The sequence below is a fragment of the Peromyscus maniculatus genome, chromosome 7, assembly GCF_049852395.1.
Source record: "Peromyscus maniculatus bairdii isolate BWxNUB_F1_BW_parent chromosome 7, HU_Pman_BW_mat_3.1, whole genome shotgun sequence".
Taxonomy (NCBI): Eukaryota; Metazoa; Chordata; class Mammalia; order Rodentia; family Cricetidae; genus Peromyscus; species Peromyscus maniculatus.
This window is the reverse complement of record NC_134858.1, coordinates 70,759,320-70,775,815: the sequence shown is the minus strand read 5'-3', so window position 1 is coordinate 70,775,815 and position 16,496 is coordinate 70,759,320. Positions and strand designations below refer to the sequence as shown.

Sequence of the window (16,496 nt, the reverse complement as noted above, 5' to 3'; positions counted from 1 at the left end):
CGAGGGCCTGACGAGCTCTGTTGGTCGGGTCTGAGGCTTCATCTTTTATATTCTTTCCTGGCTGGGTTTCTGGTCTTATCCCTACTTCCACACATAGCTTATAGCTTATCACTGCTCCATTTGTGGTCTACTTACGTCATTCTGTTGCTTATCACTCCTGACCAGGGTTGTTCACCCTAGGCCTTACATGTGTTCCTTACAACTTGGCGGGAGTACGCAGCGAGAACCTGCCTCCCCGGCCTCGGGAAGACAGACCTAGAGCAAGCTGGTTCTCTCCTCCCGCCATGTGGATCCCAGAGATTGCTCTCGGGTCCCTTATCCTCGTTTTTGTATTTTTGAGAGGGTCTCACTTTGCGTAGTCTGGAACTGGCTCTGTAAGCCAGGCTGGCCTCGAACGAATAGAGCGATCTGCCTGCCTCTGCCTCCCTAGGAGTGAGATGTAAGGGGTGCGCTACCAGGCTTGGCTTTTTAATCGGAATTTTATGTGTTTTGCTTGCTTTGCATGTTCACGGTGTGCGTGCTGTGCCAGCCAAAGCCAGAAGATGGCGTAGGATCCACGGGAACTGGAGTTAGTAGACAGTTGGGAGCCTCCACGTGGGTGCTGGGAGTAGAACCGGGGTCCTCTGGAAGAGCAGCCAGTGTTCTTAACCACTGAGCCATCTCTCCAGCACCTCATTCCGTTTGAGGTAGACATCTCAATATGTAATTGAGGGTGCCTGGAAATCACAATCCTTCCGCTTCCATGCTGGTCTTATGGAGGTGTGCCACCATACCTGGCTCGGAATTTATATGTATGTTGGTCACATGTTGGAATATTTAAAATATGTTTAGATAAATCATACTGTTACATTTTTGGCTAAGTGCAGTGGTGCATGCCCTTACCACCAGCACTCGGGATGCAAAGGCGGGCTGCAGGAGAGACCTCTGTAGGTTCTAGACATTACTTAGCAAGTTTCCTGTAAGTGCAGCTACTTGCTGAGCCCTTGTCAAAGAAAGAGGAAAAAACTTTTGCCTGTTTTTTCCAGTTTTGAAGTGTGGCTACGAGAAAATTGCATATGCCCTGTGTTATGGATCTCAGACTAGACAAAGCTGCTCTGCAGGCTTGCCTACCTTTCTGTCCTGCTGTCCTGGGCCTATCTTCCTGATCAAAAAATTAGTAGTTTTACCACTTTTCCTGTGTGCTAGGATCAAACACAAAGACTTGAGCATGCTAGGCAAGTACTCTACCATTGACCATATTCCCAAAATCCATACGGTCTTCCGTCCCTGAGTTGATCTCACTGAACAGAATATCAAAATTCTGATGCCTTGGGCCTCAGTTCCCAGACTCTGCAACTGAAGAATGAAATGAGTTGTCTACCTGTCTTGGCCTTGTTGGAGTGCCCCTGGCGTGACTTTGAGGTTACGAGCCCATATACCATACCTCGTTACTTCCCTCTCTACCTTGTGCTTGGCTGTAAGCGTCCAGCTGCTGCTCCAGTGCCACGCCTGTCTGCTGCTCCTTTGCCATGCTCTTTGCCATGAAAGTCGTGGACTCCTCCTTCTAAAACTGTAAGCCCCACCAAACGCTTGTGAGTTGCCTTGGTTACGGTGTTTTCTCATGGCAACAGAAAAATAACTAGGACACTTCCAGTCTCTAACTGCTCCTTTTAGTCTGTAAACTGTTTTCTACATGTTTATGTAATGGATATATAGCCACGCTGGTAGTCCTAGGGTCTAACCCCCCTCGGGGGTGGCATGTCAGTTATTTACATTAAGATACATAACAGAGCCCGCCACCGCTGCCGCCACCGCCGCCGCCAGAAGTGCACACATTTAATCCCAGCACTTGGGAGGCAGAGGCAGGCGGATCCCTGTGAGTTCCAGGGCAGCCTGGTCTACAGAGCGAGATCCAGGACAGGCACCAAAACTACACAGAGAAACCCTGTCTCAAAAAAACAAAACAAAACAAAAAAAATAACAGTAGCAAAATCAGTTACAATGCAGCAAAGAAATAATTTTATGGTTGGAGTTCACCACAAAATGAAGAGCTAACAGGTTTTATTTATTTTGGTTTTTCTGAGACAGGGTTCCTCTGTGTAGCTCTGGCTGTCCTGGAACTGACTCAGTAGACCAGGCTGGCTTCGAACTCAGATTCTGAGTGCTGGGATTAAAGGCATGTACCACCACCACCCAGCTTCTCAGCTGAGGTCCCCACTTCCATAATGACTGTTATTTGTGTCATATTGACATAAAAACTAGCCAGCGTAGACATCTTTGGCAACACAGCAAGACTGGGGCAGAGTGGATTTTAATGAGGGAGAGGGGAAGAGACTGGTATCTTAATTTTAAAATTAATTTACATGAGGGGGCTGGAGAGATGGCTCAGCAGTTAAGAGCACTGACTATTCTTCCAAAGGTCCTGAGTTCAATTCCCAGCAACAACATGGTGGCTCACAAACATCTGTAATGACATCTGGTGCCCTCTTCTGGCCTGCAGAGACACATGCAGGCAGAACACTGTATACATAATAAAATAAATATTTTTTTAAATAATGTACATAAGGCTAGAGATATGGCTCTGTGCTTAAGAGCAGTTGATCTACCTGGTGGTGGCACACATCTATAGCCCAGCACTTGGAAGGTGGAGGCAGAAGGATCAGAAATTCAATGATATCCTTGGCTATATAATGAATTCCAGGTCAGCCTGGGCTATAAGACCATGTCTCAAAAAAAAAGTGTCTGGGAATAGCCCAGTTATAGAGAACCTGCCTGATATGTTCAAAACCCTAGTTTTACTTACACACACACACACACACACACACACACACACACACACACACACACCCCGAAGAGAGGAGAATCCGGCCTCTTGTACTATCTGTCTCAACCAAGGACATTTCTTGCACACATTACCATATTCTTTTCAAAGTCCCCTCAGACACATCTGTGAAAGCCAGCATTCCCTCAGGGACTTGGTAGTCCCTACTTTTTTTTTTTTTTTTTTTGGTTTTTCAAGACAGGGTTTCTCTGTGTAGCTTTGCGCCTTTCCTGGAACTCACTTGGTAGCCCAGGCTGGCCTCGAACTCACAGAGATCCGCCTGCCTCTGCCTCCCAAGTGCTGGGATTAAAGGCGTGCGCCACCACCGCCCGGCGGTAGTCCCTACTTTTAAGGAATTCTCCTTATCTCTGGGAAGAGGGGGGCTTGAAGATAGTTCCTTCTGCTCAAAGGAGTCATTCTCTCTGGCCAAAGGGATGTATGGCTCTCATTAACATAACTGTGGTGCCTATTAGCATGTCAAGGTTGACCCCTCAGTCCCTACCCAAGCCCTCCTGGAGCTCACAGGCTCCCTCCCTCCTAGGTCCCAGAAAACCCAGGAGATGTCATAATACCCCCTCCAGCTCCCCCTGCCCTCCCCCTTCTGCTCTCCTGGAGACACAGCCTTGGCAATTTAGAATAACTTTCTTTTTCACCCTTGGAGTGGCTGTTTGGGTTTCTTCACTGTATCCATTTCATTCCCAATCTGCGACTTTGCAGTCTTGCTTGTAAAACAGGAACCTGAAAACTCCTGCGGTGGTGCACTGTAATCCCAGCATTGGGGAACAGAGGCAGGAAAGCCGGAAACCCAAGGTCTTCTTCCACTATGTAACACAAACCTGATATCCCGGGCTTCATGAGACCATCACAACCCTTACTTCCTATCCCCAGAAGAACCTATGTCCCATCACTTAGGAAGCTCAGGAAGGAGCATTACCACAAGTCCCAGGCCAGCCTTGGCTACGGTGAGAGACCCTGTCACAACCCCATGAAACCTGCCGAGAGTAATGTAGTGTAATCAATCCTACTGCTTTGAAGGCTGGAGCAGTGAAACCTCCCCAAGCCAACAGACCAAGACTTGGGGGAGAGGAAGGCATTTACAGGAAAATACTTGAAGAGCAACACATCCAAAAATAAAAAGGCCATCCCAGAAAGACTAACCTCACACGTTTTCTTGCATTACAGAGGATCTAAATGCAAATAAACTAAAAGCAGAAAGAGACTGTCCTGGCTGGTTTTGTGTGTCAACCTGACACAAGCTAGCATCATCAGAAGGAGCCTCGGTTGAAGAAATGCCTCCGTGAGACCCAGCAGCAAGGCATTTTCTCACTTAGTGATCAATGGGGGAGGGCCCAGCCACGGTGAGTGGTGCCATCCCTGGACTGCTGGTCCTGGGTTCTCTAAGATGGCCTGAGCAAGGCACAGGAAGCAAGCTAGGAAGCAGCCCCCCTCCATGGCCTCTGCATCAGCTCCCGCCTCCAGGCCCCTGCCCTGCTTGAGTTCCGGTCCTGACTTTCCTTCAGTGATGAACAGCAAATGCTAAGAGGTCAGCTGAATCAACCTTTTCCTCCCCAACTTGCTTTTTGATCACGGAGTGTTTCGTGGCCACAATAGAAACCCTAAGACCGGGACAAAGGTACTGGCTGGCAAATGTCATCAAAGTCTGTGCCACCATGAAACCCATTTATACTGTTTATGAAAGGTAAAAGATAATAGTTACAGTTTTTAAATCTTGAGAACTGGCCAGATGCAGTATCATACTCCTATAACCCCATCATTTAGGAGGTAGAGACAGGTAGATCAGGGTCAGCTGGGTGGTGGTGGTAGACTCCTTTAATCCCAGCACTCCAGAGGCAGAGGCAGGCAGATCTGAGTTCAAAGCCAACCCGTTCTACATACAGCTTGTTCCAGAAACGCCAGCACTCAGGAGGCCAAGGCTGTGCGTTCAAGGCCAGCCACAGCTGTCCAGAAGATCCTCTTAAAAATGAAAGAAGGAACTAAGTTTTCCAACACTTGCCCTCCCTTCAATTAAAGTCCCTGCCTACTTCAGGGGAAAGACAAGGGCTCAACACTACCACTTTTAATTTGGGGCCTGTAACTCTGTATTCACCCAAACAAGCACTTAGGTGCACCCTAAAGTCTGTACTGATGGCTTGAAGTACAGCACCTTTTCATCTTACACCACAAGGCATACACCTGAGCCCTGGAGCAGCCGGTCAAGACTGGTGATGCATACGGGTCTATATATCTAACTGGGTCACAGAAACGCCAGTGCTACAAAGATCTTGTCTCAAAAAAAAAAAAGTTGAGCTTCATCTGCAGCTACATAAGTTCAAGGCCTGGGCTATAGTCACCCTGTTCCCACCAACTATATGAAGACCTGATGTGGTGGCACATGCCTTTAATCCCAGCAGAGGCAGGCAGAGCTGAGTTTCAGGCCAGCCAGGGCTACATAGTAAGATCTCAAGGAAACAGATAAAATCACCTGCATCTGTTTCCTTTGGTGGTAGAGATCAAAGTCAGGGCTTTGTGCATGTAGGAGGAAGTACTTGGCACGATGCTACATCATAGCAAAAGTAAAAGTTGTCATTCCGAAGATTTTTTATTTATTTTTATTTTTATTTTATTTTTATTTTTATTTTTTCTTATTTATTTATTTTTCGAGACAGGGTTTCTCTGTGTAGCTTTACACCTTTCCTGGAACTCACCCGGTTGCCCAGGCTGGCCTTGAACTCAGAGATCCACCTGGCTCTGCCTCCCAAGTGCTGGGATTAAAGGCGTGCGCCACCACGCCCGGCCTGAAGAATCTTTTTATCTAGCACTCCGAGGCAGAGGCAAACAGATCTCCAGTTCTAAGCCAACCTGGAGTATAGTGTGAGTCATAGGCCAACCAGGGCTACCGTGAGACTGCTTCAGAGAGCAAACCTGGCCATGGAGAGGTTCCTTAAAGTCGGTATCCCATCCTCAAGTCATCGGTACATTCACCTGTCACCCAGAACATGCAAGTTCTATCTTACATGTGACAAACCCAAGCTTTGCTCTCCACTCAGTGATTTTTGTTTTTCAAGACAGGGTTTCCCTAGGGAGCTTTGCGCCTGTCCTGGAACTCACTTGGTAGCCCAGGCTGGCCTAGAACTCAGAGATCCCCCTGGCTCTGCCTCCCCAGTGCTGGGATTAAAGGCGTGCACCACCACTGCCAGGCTATCTCCTAGATTTTTTGATACAAGGTCTCATTGTACGGCTCTGGCTATCCTAAAATTTGCTGTGTAAACCAGGATGACCCTGAACTTCCAAGGTCTGCCTGCTCGAGATTACCAAGGGCTGGGACTAAAGGCATGCAACAGCACAACCTTGCCTCCTGGCATTTGTAAATGAAAATTTATTCCTGCTAGCTGTTAGCCCTACCCGTTGAATATTTCTGTGAAAATTTAGAGCACTCAGCTGCCTCCCGTCAGACTTGTTTTCAGGACAGGGTCTCTTGTGGTTCTTAGCTGTCCTGGAACTCTCTGTAGACCTCACTACCCTCAAACTCAAGATCCACCTGCCTCTGCCTCCCAAATGCTGGGATTAAAGGCGTGTACCACCCCCACCCCAGCCACCTCAGACTTCCTAAGGAGACTCAACCCACAAGCTCTCCAAGTTCAGGAAATTCAGATGACCCTAAGATACCAGCATTCCAGTCCCAGCCCTCCAATCCGCCCTTGCCAGAAGGGAACAAGCCAAAAGCAGAAGTAGCTGGTGGCAACTAGATACAACCAAATGGAACTTTCAAAGCCTGTTTTTGTCAAAAAACCATGTTGCAAACCCAGTCCACTGGAGTCACCTTGAGTCAAAGAGCCAGAGGAGACTCCACAGCCTGGCAGGCAGCTCCATCCCTATCAGATGTACTGGGTTAAGGAACAAGGGAAGCCTTTGATCCTGTGAGTGTTGGGGTGGGGACCCACAATCCAGAAGATTCCAGCCTCAGGAAGATAGTGAGGGTGTCCAACAGCACTGGACTGATGGAGCACTGTACCCTTTCTACCATCCAAATAACACACCTTGGGGTGCAATTCTTTATTGGAATATTTTCAATTGTGTTTGCAAACACTGAACATAAGGGGAAAAACAATCGGTCCTCCTCCTCTCTTCCAACTTCTAGGGCGAAACAATCAGAAAAAGGTGTCAGGAGACTTCAGCAGAGTTTAAAGATCACTGCCTCATTCATCCCAGACTAGCCTGGAACTAGGGACCCCCGGCCTCTGCCTCCCGGTGCTGGGATTAGAGGTGTGTACATTTATCCTGGTGGTAACTGGTTCCCAGGCAGCCTTTGGAGGCTGAATACTAACATGCAAAGACTGCTGGGCTCCAGTCTCATTCTTCTCTACTAGACAATGCTACTACTCTTCCTAGGTGCATCCCCACCACCCCCACCCTCTCCCATACCCACTCCAGCCAACAACCACCTCAGAGAACTCCACAGAGTGCTGCTAGGGGGGGTGGCAGCCTCACAGACTTCAGTGGCAGACTGCTTAGTGACATCCTGATGGAGCTCACATGAAGTGTGCACGGTGGCACCTGCACTAGCCTCCTCATGGACCGCCACAGGACCCAGCTGGGTGGCAGAATCAGCTTCCTCCACGGGAAACAGGTGGGTGAAAGCCTCGTCGTCCTCCACCGAAGACAGCTGGGGGTCATCCTCGGCGTCCTCCACCGGAGACAGCTGGGGGGGAGCCTCGGGGTCCTCCACCGGAGACAGCTGGGGGGGAGCCTCGGGGTCCTCCACCGGAGACAGCTGGGGGTCATCCTCGGAGTCGGGGTCATCCTCGGAGTCCTCCACCGGAGACAGCTGGGGGTCATCCTCGGAGTCGGGGTCATCCTCGGGGTCCTCCACCGGAGACAGCTGGGGGTCATCCTCAGCGTCCTCCACCGGAGACAGCTGGGGGTCATCCTCGGAGTCGGGGTCATCCTCAGCATCCTCCACCCGAGACAGCTGGGGGGGAGCCTCGGCGTCCTCCACCGGAGACAGCTGGGGGGGAGCCTCGGGGCCCTCCACCGGAGACAGCTGGGGGTCATCCTCGGAGTCGGGGTCATCCTCGGAGTCCTCCACCGGAGACAGCTGGGGGTCATCCTCGGAGTCGGAGTCATCCTCGGAGTCCTCCACCGGAGACAGCTGGGGGTCATCCTCGGAGTCGGAGTCATCCTCGGGGTCCTCCACCGGAGACAGCTGGGGGTCATCCTCGGAGTCCTCGACCGGAGACAGCTGGGGGTCATCCTCGGAGTCGGGGTCATCCTCAGCGTCCTCCACCCGAGACAGCTGGGGGGGAGCCTCGGCGTCCTCCACCGGAGACAGCTGGGGGGGAGCCTCGGGGTCCTCCACCGGAGACAGCTGGGGGGGAGCCTCGGGGTCCTCCACCGGAGACAGCTGGGGGTCATCCTCGGAGTCGGGGTCATCCTCGGAGTCCTCCACCGGAGACAGCTGGGGGTCATCCTCGGAGTCGGGGTCATCCTCGGGGTCCTCTACCGGAGACAGCTGGGGGTCATCCTCGGAGTCCTCGACCGGAGACAGCTGGGGGTCATCCTCGGAGTCGGGGTCATCCTCAGCGTCCTCCACCCGAGACAGCTGGGGGGGAGCCTCGGCGTCCTCCACCGGAGACAGCTGGGGGTCATCCTCGGAGTCCTCGACCGGAGACAGCTGGGGGTCATCCTCGGAGTCGGGGTCATACTCGGAGTCCTCCACCGGAGACAGCTGGGGGTCATGCTCGGAGTCGGGGTCATCCTCGGAGTCCTCCACCGGAGACAGCTGGGGGTCATCCTCGGGGTCATCCTCGGAGTCGGAGTCATCCTCAGAGTCCTCCACCGGAGACAGCTGGGGGTCATCCTCGGAGTCGGGGTCATCCTCGGAGTCCTCCACCGGAGGCAGCTGGGGGTCATCCTCGGAGTCCTCCACCGGAGACAGTGGGGTGGCAGCAACACGGACCCCGACGGGCGCCGGCTGGGTGGCAGCAACAGGGACCCCGACCACGGGAGCCGGCTGGGTGGCAGCAACACGGACCCCGACGGGCGCCGGCTGGGTGGCAGCAACAGGGACCCCGACGACGGGAGCCGGCTGGGTGGCAGCAACACGGACCCCGACGGGCGCCGGCTGGGTGGCAGCAACAGGGACCCCGACGACGGGCGCCGGCTGGGTGGCAGCAACACGGACCCCGACGGGCGCCGGCTGGGTGGCAGCAACAGGGACCCCGACGACGGGAGCCGGCTGGGTGGCAGCAACACGGACCCCGATGACGGGAGCCGGCTGGGTGGCAGCAACAGGGACCCCGATGACGGGAGCCGGCTGGGTGGCAGCAACACGGACCCCGACGACGGGAGCCGGCTGGGTGGCAGCAACACGGACCCCGACGGGCGCCGGCTGGGTGGCAGCAACACGGACCCCGACGGGCGCCGGCTGGGTGGCAGCAACACGGACCCCGACGGGCGCCGGCTGGGTGGCAGCAACACGGACCCCGAAGGGCGCCGGCTGGGTGGCAGCAACACGGACCCCGACGACGGGAGCCGGCTGGGTGGCAGCAACAGGGACCCCGACGGGAACCGGCTGGGTGGCCGCCTCCCGAACCGCCACAGGAAGACACTGGGTCTCAGTCTCTTGAGAACCGTGCTCCTCTGTGTTGGAAGAAAAGCAGTGTGAGGAGACTGGTAAAGGCAGTCACCCCTGGGACAGGCAGGAGTAGGAGCCAAAGGTTCCTGAACACAGGACTATGTGGCCTCCAACATTTCCAAAACCCATTTCCCCAGTGGATCCCTCCCAAGGAGCCAAGGCTTGCCAGGCAGGACAACCCTACCTATTCCCACCAGCCCATACCTTGTATTACTTGCTTGCAGAAATAGTCAACCAAGTTGGAGATCATTTGGGAAACATCCTTTTGGTAATCAGGAGGCCCAAATATCAAAATCTCAGCTTCCTCTTCAGCTTTCCACTGGTTCACCTGAAGCACTGTACGTGTCACACACTCGACACGCGGGATGTACTTTCCATCCTTACCTGAGCAGGGAAAAGGAGGAACATGAGGGTGAGGTGGCTTCCACTTCTTGGCACATTCGTTCAGAAGTTGAGGCAGCTGGGTGCAGGCGGTATAAGCCTCGGGCCACAGCCACTGGCCAGGCTTTCTCTATAGCACATACTCAGACATAGAGTCCAGAAAAAGGTTGCCTCTGCCTTCCCTTCCCAGGTTACTCACCAAACATCTTTTCCACCAGCCAAGCATCCACATACACTGTTTCTGGACCATCCAGATAGTCGGGATGGAGCCACAGGGGCAGCTTGCGAGAGTCTCCGACCACTTTAAATAAAGTCCCTTCTTGGTGTTGCAGCTGGACGAGGGACTTAAAGCTCTTAAAGGCGGTCATACTGCAGCAATATCGTTGCAAACAGCCTGTGCAACTCCACACTCAATAAAGCAAACCCGAAAGAAGCCACTCTGGTGAGCCCTATTTCAATGACTGTTTGCTAGCCCCGCCCCACCCTTGTCCTTCCAATTGGATCTCAGGCCTTGCGTCCCACTCCCAGAAGCCCCGCCTCCCCTCAAAGCCTCACAGGTACACTGGCCTCTTCTGGGAGAGAGGGATGCTGCAGCTAGAGGGTACCCAAGGTATAGTGGCACAGGCATTTAATCCCAGCACACTGAAGGCAGAGGCAGGTGGATCTCTGTGAGTTCGAGGTTAGCCTCCTCTACAGAGAGAGTTCCAGGACAGCCAGGGCTACACAGAGAAATGCTGTCTCAAAAATCAAACATAGTAGAAAAAAAAAAATATGTGGCAGGACAGTGGTGGCCCACACCTTTAATCCCAGCACTTTGGAGACAAGGCCAGGCTGATCTCTGTGAGTTCAAGGCCAGCCTGGGCTACCAAGTGAATTCCAGGAACAGCATGAAGCTACACAGAAACCCTATCTCAAAAAAAAAAAAATATGTGTAGCTGGGCGGTGGTGGCACACACCCTTAATCCCAGCACTAGGGAGGAAGAGCCAGGCAGATCTGTATAAGTTCAAGGCCAGCCTGGGCTACTGAGTTCCAGAAAAGGCCCAAAGCTACACAGAGAAACCCTGCCTCGAATGAAAAAAAAAAAAAAGCATATGTGTTGGGAAGCAGCAGACACCCTAAGTGAACAACACAGGGAATTGACAACAGTCTACCCAACATCAGGACAGACTCTTACCTGACTCCAAAACCAACAATTAAGTCTCACCTATTCCCTGCACCTTAGCTCTGAGTTGCTTGCCTCTAGATAACAAGTCTCCTTATGCTTTTTCTATTTCTTTGGGTTTTGAGACAGGGTCTTGTTAAGCAGCCTGCCCAGGCAGGAAATGAGACATGCCTCAGCACACTGGACTTCCCGATTTCTTTTACTCTCTAGAGACAGCTGGGCAGGACAAAGGAAGACACTTTTAGTGAAGGCAACTCCACACATGTGGCTTCCTAACCAGAGAGATTCTTACATTTCCTGTAGTGCCTCCTTTCTCTAAACAACAGAAATATATTTCCATTCAGTTTCCTGTTCACTTTGTTTATTCATTGAGATTGAAGAACATGAAATTATTTGCTGGGCGGTGGTGGCTCACACCTTTAATCCCAGCACTTGGGAGGCAGAGGAAGGTGGATCTCTGTGAGTTCTAGGCCAGCCTCGGCTACAAAGGGAGTTCCAGGACAGATTCCAAAGCTACACAGAGAAACCTTGTCTTAACCAACCAAAAAAAACAAAACAAAACAAAAAAAAAGGATTTAAAGCTTTAAGAGTTATTTTCATTCTTTTTTATTATATGTAAGTATGTGTGTGCATGTTGGTGTTACGCAATAGTGAGTGCAGGTGTCCTGGGGAGGCCAGAAGCTTTGCATCCAGCGGAATTGTACTTATAAGCAGTTGAGTCACCTGATGTGATAGGAATCAAAACTCAGGGGCCTCAGTAGGCCTAGTTCAGGTTCTTAACTGTGAAAGCATCACCACTCCAGCCCCTGAACTCTCTTGCTTACAAAAGCTCCAACAGGATATCTACATATGCACAAACTAGTGAACTGTGCACATCTTTTTCTGTTTTCTCTTGCTTTTTTTTTTCTTTTTGGTTTTTCAAGACAGGGTTTCTCTGTGCTGCTTTGTACCTTCCCTGGAACGCGCTTTGTAGACCAGGCTGGCCTCGAACTCACAGAGATCTGCCTGGCTCTGCCTCCCGAGTGCTGGATTTAAAGGCATGCGCCACACTGCCCGGCCCATCTTTGTTTTTCCAGACAAGGTTTCTCTGTGTAGTTTTGGTGCCTTGTCCTGGATCTTGCTCTCTACACCAGGCTACCCTCAAACTCAAGATTCACCTGCCTCTGCCGCCCAAATGCTGGGATTAAAGGCATGCACCACCACCACCACCACCACCACCCCAGCCACCTCAGACTTCCTAAGGAGACTCAACCCACAAGCTCTCCAAGTCAGGAAATTCAGATGACCCTAAGATACCAGCATTCCAGTCCCAGCCCTCCAATCCCCCTCCCAGAGGGACACCAACCAAAAGCAGAAGTAGGTAGTGGCAACTAGATACCAAATGGAACTTTCAAAGCCAGTTTTTGTCAAAAAAACCATGTTGCAAACCGCAGTCCACTGGAGTCACCTTGAGTCAAAGCACCAGAGGAGACTCAACAGCCTGGCAAGGCAGCTCCATCACTATCAGATGTACTGGGTTAAGGAACAAGGGAAGCCTTTGATCCTTGTGAGTGTTGGGGTGGGGACCCACAATCCAGAAGATTCCAGCCTCAGGAAGATAGTGAGGGTGTCCACAGCACTGGACTGATGGAGCACTGTACCCTTTCTACCATCCAAATAACACACCTTGGGGTGCAATTCTTTATTGGAATATTTTTAATTGTGTTTGCAAACACTGAACATAAGGGGAAAAACAATCGGTCCTCCTCCTCTCTTCCAACTTCTATGGCAAAACAAACAGAAAAAGATGTCCGGAGACTCGGATCACTGCTTCCTTCATCCCAGACTAGCCTGGAACGAAGAGAGCCCCTGCCTCTGCCTCCCGGTGCTGGGATTAGAGGTGTGTACATTTATCCTGGTTCAACACCTGAGTCACCTTTATAACCTGGTAACTGGTTCCCAGGCAGCATTTGGAGACTCAATACTAACATTCAAAGACTGCTGGGCTCCAGTCTCATGGTTCTCCACTGGAGAACTCTAGGTACCCCCAACCGGTATACCCCCAAACTCACGACCCCTGCCAAGAACAACCTCAGAGACCTCTACAGAGTGCTGCTAGGGGGGGTGGCAGCCTCACAGACTTCAGTGGCAGACTGCTTAGTGACATCCTGATGGACCTCCCCTGAAGTGTGCAACGTGGCAGCTTCACTAGCCTCCTCATGGACGGCCACAGGACCCAGCTGGGTGGCGGCATCAGTGTCTTCCAGAGGCGCCAGCAAGGTGGCAGCCTCAGTGTTCTCAACTGGAGCCAGCTGGGTGGCATCCCCAGGGTTCTCCACCGGAGACAGCTGAATGGCATCACCATTCTCTACCTTAACTGGCTGGGTGGCATCCTCAGGGTTCTCCACTGGAGACAGCTGAATGGCATCACCTTCCTCCACCTGAGCCAGCTGGGTGGCATCACCATTCTCTAACTTAACTGGCTGGGTGGCATCCTCAGCTTTCTCCACCGGGGCCAGCTGGGTGGCAGCCTCAGAGACCTCCACAGGAGCCTGCTGAGTGGCAACTTCACAGACCTCAACCGGAGCCAGCTGGGTGGCCGCCTCCCGAACCGCCACAGGAAGACACTGGGTCTCAGTCTCTTGAGAACCGTGCTCCTCTGTGTTGGAAGAAAAGCAGTGTGAGGAACTGGTAAGGGCAGTCACTCCTGGGACAGGCAGGAGTAGGAGCCAAAGGTTCCTGAACACAGGGCTATGTGGCCTCCAACATTTCCAAAACCCACTTTCCCCACTGGATCCCTCCCAAGGAGCCAAGGCTTGCCAGGCAGGACAACCTTAACCTATTCCCACCAGCCCATACCTTGTATTACTTGCTTGCAGAAATAGTCAACCAAGTTGGAGATCATTTAGGAAACATCCTTTTGGAAATCAGGAGGCCCAAATATCAAAATCTCAGCTTCCTCTTCAGCTTTCCACTGGTTCACCTGAAGCACGGTACGTGTCACACACTCCACAAGCGGGATGTACTCTCCATCCTTACCTGAGCAGGGAAAAGGAGGAACATGAGGGTGAGGTGGCTTCCACTTCTTGGCACATTCGTTCAGAAGTTGAGGCAGCTGGGTGCAGGTGGTATAAGCCTCTGGCCACAGCCACCTGCCAGGCTTTCTCTATAGCACATACTCAGACATAGAGTCAGGAAAAAGGTTACCTCTGCCTTCCCTTCCCAGGTTACTCACCAAACATCTTTTCCACCAGCCAAGCATCCACATACACTGTTTCTGGATCATCCAGATGCTCGGGATGGAGACACCTGGGCAGCTTGCGAGAGTCTCCAACCACTTTAAATAAAGTCCCTTCTTGGTGTTGCAGCTGGACGAGGGACTTAAAGCTCTTAAAGGCGGTCATACTGCAGCAATATCGTTGCAAACAGCCTGTGCAACTCCACACTCAATAAAGCAAACCTGAAAGCAGCCCCTCTGGTGAGCCCTATTTCAATGGCTGTTTGCTAGCCCCGCCCCACGCTAGTCCTTCCAATTGGATTTCAGGCCTTGTCTCCCCTCAAAGCCTCACATACACTGGCTGCACCTGGGAGAGAGGGATGCTGCAGCTAGAGGGATTGTGCCCAGGTTGTAGTGGCACAGGCCTTTAACCCAGCACACTGAAGGCAGAGGCAGGTGGATCTCTGTGAGTTCGAGGTTAGCCTCCTCTACAGAGAGAGTTCCAGGACAGCCAGGGCTACACAGAGAAATGCTGTCTCAAAAATCAAACAAAGCAAAAAGGGAAAAAACAAAAACCATATGTGTAGCTGGGTGGTGGTGGGGCACATCTTTAATCCCAGCACTTGGGAGGCAGAGCCAGGCGGATCTTTGTGAGTTCGAGGCCAGCCTGTTCTATAGAGCGAGATCCTGGAAAGGTGCAAAGGTACACAGAGAAACAGTGTCTCAAAGAAAAAACAACAACAACAACAAATAAAAACATATGTGTTGGGAAGCAGCAGACATCCTAAGTGAACAACACAGGGAATTGACAACAGTCTACCCAACATCAGGACAGACTCTTACCTGACTTCAAGAGCAACAATTAAGTCTCACCTATTCCCTGAACCTTAGCTCTGAGTTGCTTGCCTCTAGATAACAAGTCTCCTTGTGCTTTTTCTATTTCTTTGGGTTTTGAGACAGGGTCTTGTTAAGCAGCCTGCCCAGGCAGGAAATGAGACATGCCTCAGCACACTGGACTTCCCGATTTCTTTTACTCTCTAGAGACAGCTGGGCAGGACAAAGGAAGACACTTTTAGTGAAGGCAACTCCACACATGTGGCTTCCTAACCAGAGAGATTCTTACATTTCCTGTAGTGCCTCCTTTCTCTAAACAACAGAAATATATTTCCATTCAGTTTCCTGTTCACTTTGTTTATTCGTTGAGATTGAAGAACATGAAATTATTTGCTGGGCGGTGGTTCCTCACACCTTTAATCCCAGCACTTGGGAGGCAGAGGCAGGTGGATCATTGCGAGTTCCAGGACAGACTCCAAAGCTACACAGAGAACCTTTGTCTCAAACAATGAAAAAACAAAACAAAAGAAAAAAAAGTTATTTAGAGCTTTAAGATTTATTTTGTTATCATTCTTTTTAATTATATGTAAGTATGTGTGTGCATGTTGATGTTACGCAATATTGAGTGCAGGTGTCCTGGGGAGGCCAGAAGCTTTGCATCCAGCAGAATTGTACTTATAAGCAGTTGAGTCACCTGATGTGATAAGAATCAAAACTCAGGGGGCTCAGTAGGCCTAGTTCAGGTTCTTAACTGTGAAAGCATCACCACTCCAGCCGCTGAACTCTCTTGCTTACAAAAGCTCCAACAGGATATCTACATATGCACAAACTAGTGAACTGTGCACATCTTTTTCTGTTTTCTCTTGTTTTTTTTTTTTTCCTTTTTGGTTTTTCAAGACAGGGTTTCTCTGTGCTGCTTTGTTCCTTCCCTGGAACGCACTTTGTAGACCAGGCTGGCCTCGAACTCACAGAGATCTGCCTGGCTCTGCCTCCCGAGTGCTGGATTTAAAGGCATGTGCCACACTGCCGGCACATCTTTGTTTTTCCAGACAAGGTTTCTCTGTGTAGTTTTGGTGCCTGTCCTGGATCTTGCTCTCTACACCAGGCTACCCTCAAAACTCAAGATTCACCTGCCTCTGCCTCCCAAATGCTGGGATTAAAGGCATGCACCACCACCACCCCAGCCACCTCAGACTTCCTAAGGAGACTCAACCCACAAGCTCTCCAAGTCAGGAAATTCAGATGACCCTAAGATACCAGCATTCCAGTCCCAGCCCTCCAATCCCCCTCCCAGAGGGACACCAACCAAAAGCAGAAGTAGCTGGTGGCAACTAGATACAACCAAATGGAACTTTCAAAGCCAGTTTTTGTCAAAAAACCAAGTTGCAAACCCAGTCCACTGGAGTCACCTTGAGTCAAAGAGCCAGAGGAGACTCGACAGCCTGGCAGGCAGCTCCATCCCTATCAGATGTACTGGGTTAAGGAACA

At 51.3% G+C, this 16,496-nt stretch overlaps 2 protein-coding genes across 2 annotated transcripts; both read right to left on the bottom strand.

Moving 5' to 3' along the window:
* Positions 1–6,663: 6,663 nt before the first annotated feature.
* LOC121831167 (uncharacterized) lies at positions 6,664–10,702 on the bottom strand. The gene is made up of 3 exons (XM_042282145.2): positions 10,015–10,702; positions 9,639–9,818; positions 6,664–9,439 (listed from the first exon to the last, which is right to left on the bottom strand). The coding sequence occupies exons 1-3, from the start codon at positions 10,181–10,183 to the stop codon at positions 7,164–7,166; spliced, it is 2,625 nt and encodes an 874-aa protein (XP_042138079.2). The 5' UTR covers positions 10,184–10,702; the 3' UTR covers positions 6,664–7,163.
* A 1,539-nt stretch (positions 10,703–12,241) lies between these two features.
* Positions 12,242–15,656, bottom strand: LOC143274283 (uncharacterized). Its single transcript, XM_076576686.1, has 2 exons — positions 13,817–15,656; positions 12,242–13,616 (listed from the first exon to the last, which is right to left on the bottom strand). Exons 1-2 carry the CDS (start codon positions 13,860–13,862, stop codon positions 13,060–13,062), a joined length of 603 nt encoding a protein of 200 aa, XP_076432801.1. The 5' UTR covers positions 13,863–15,656; the 3' UTR covers positions 12,242–13,059.
* Positions 15,657–16,496: the final 840 nt, after the last annotated feature.

Coding starts and splice junctions, on each gene's coding strand:
- LOC121831167 (XM_042282145.2), bottom strand. CDS start 10,183: ATGACCGCCTTTAAGAGCTTTAAGTCCCTCGTCCAGCTGCAACACCAA. Junction 9,819..10,014: donor GCTGGTGGAAAAGATGTTTG/GTGAGTAACCTG, acceptor TTCCCTGCTCAG/GTAAGGATGGAAAGTACATC. Junction 9,440..9,638: donor CTGCAAGCAAGTAATACAAG/GTATGGGCTGGT, acceptor CTTCCAACACAG/AGGAGCACGGTTCTCAAGAG.
- LOC143274283 (XM_076576686.1), bottom strand. CDS start 13,862: ATGATCTCCAACTTGGTTGACTATTTCTGCAAGCAAGTAATACAAG. Junction 13,617..13,816: donor CTGCAAGCAAGTAATACAAG/GTATGGGCTGGT, acceptor CTTCCAACACAG/AGGAGCACGGTTCTCAAGAG.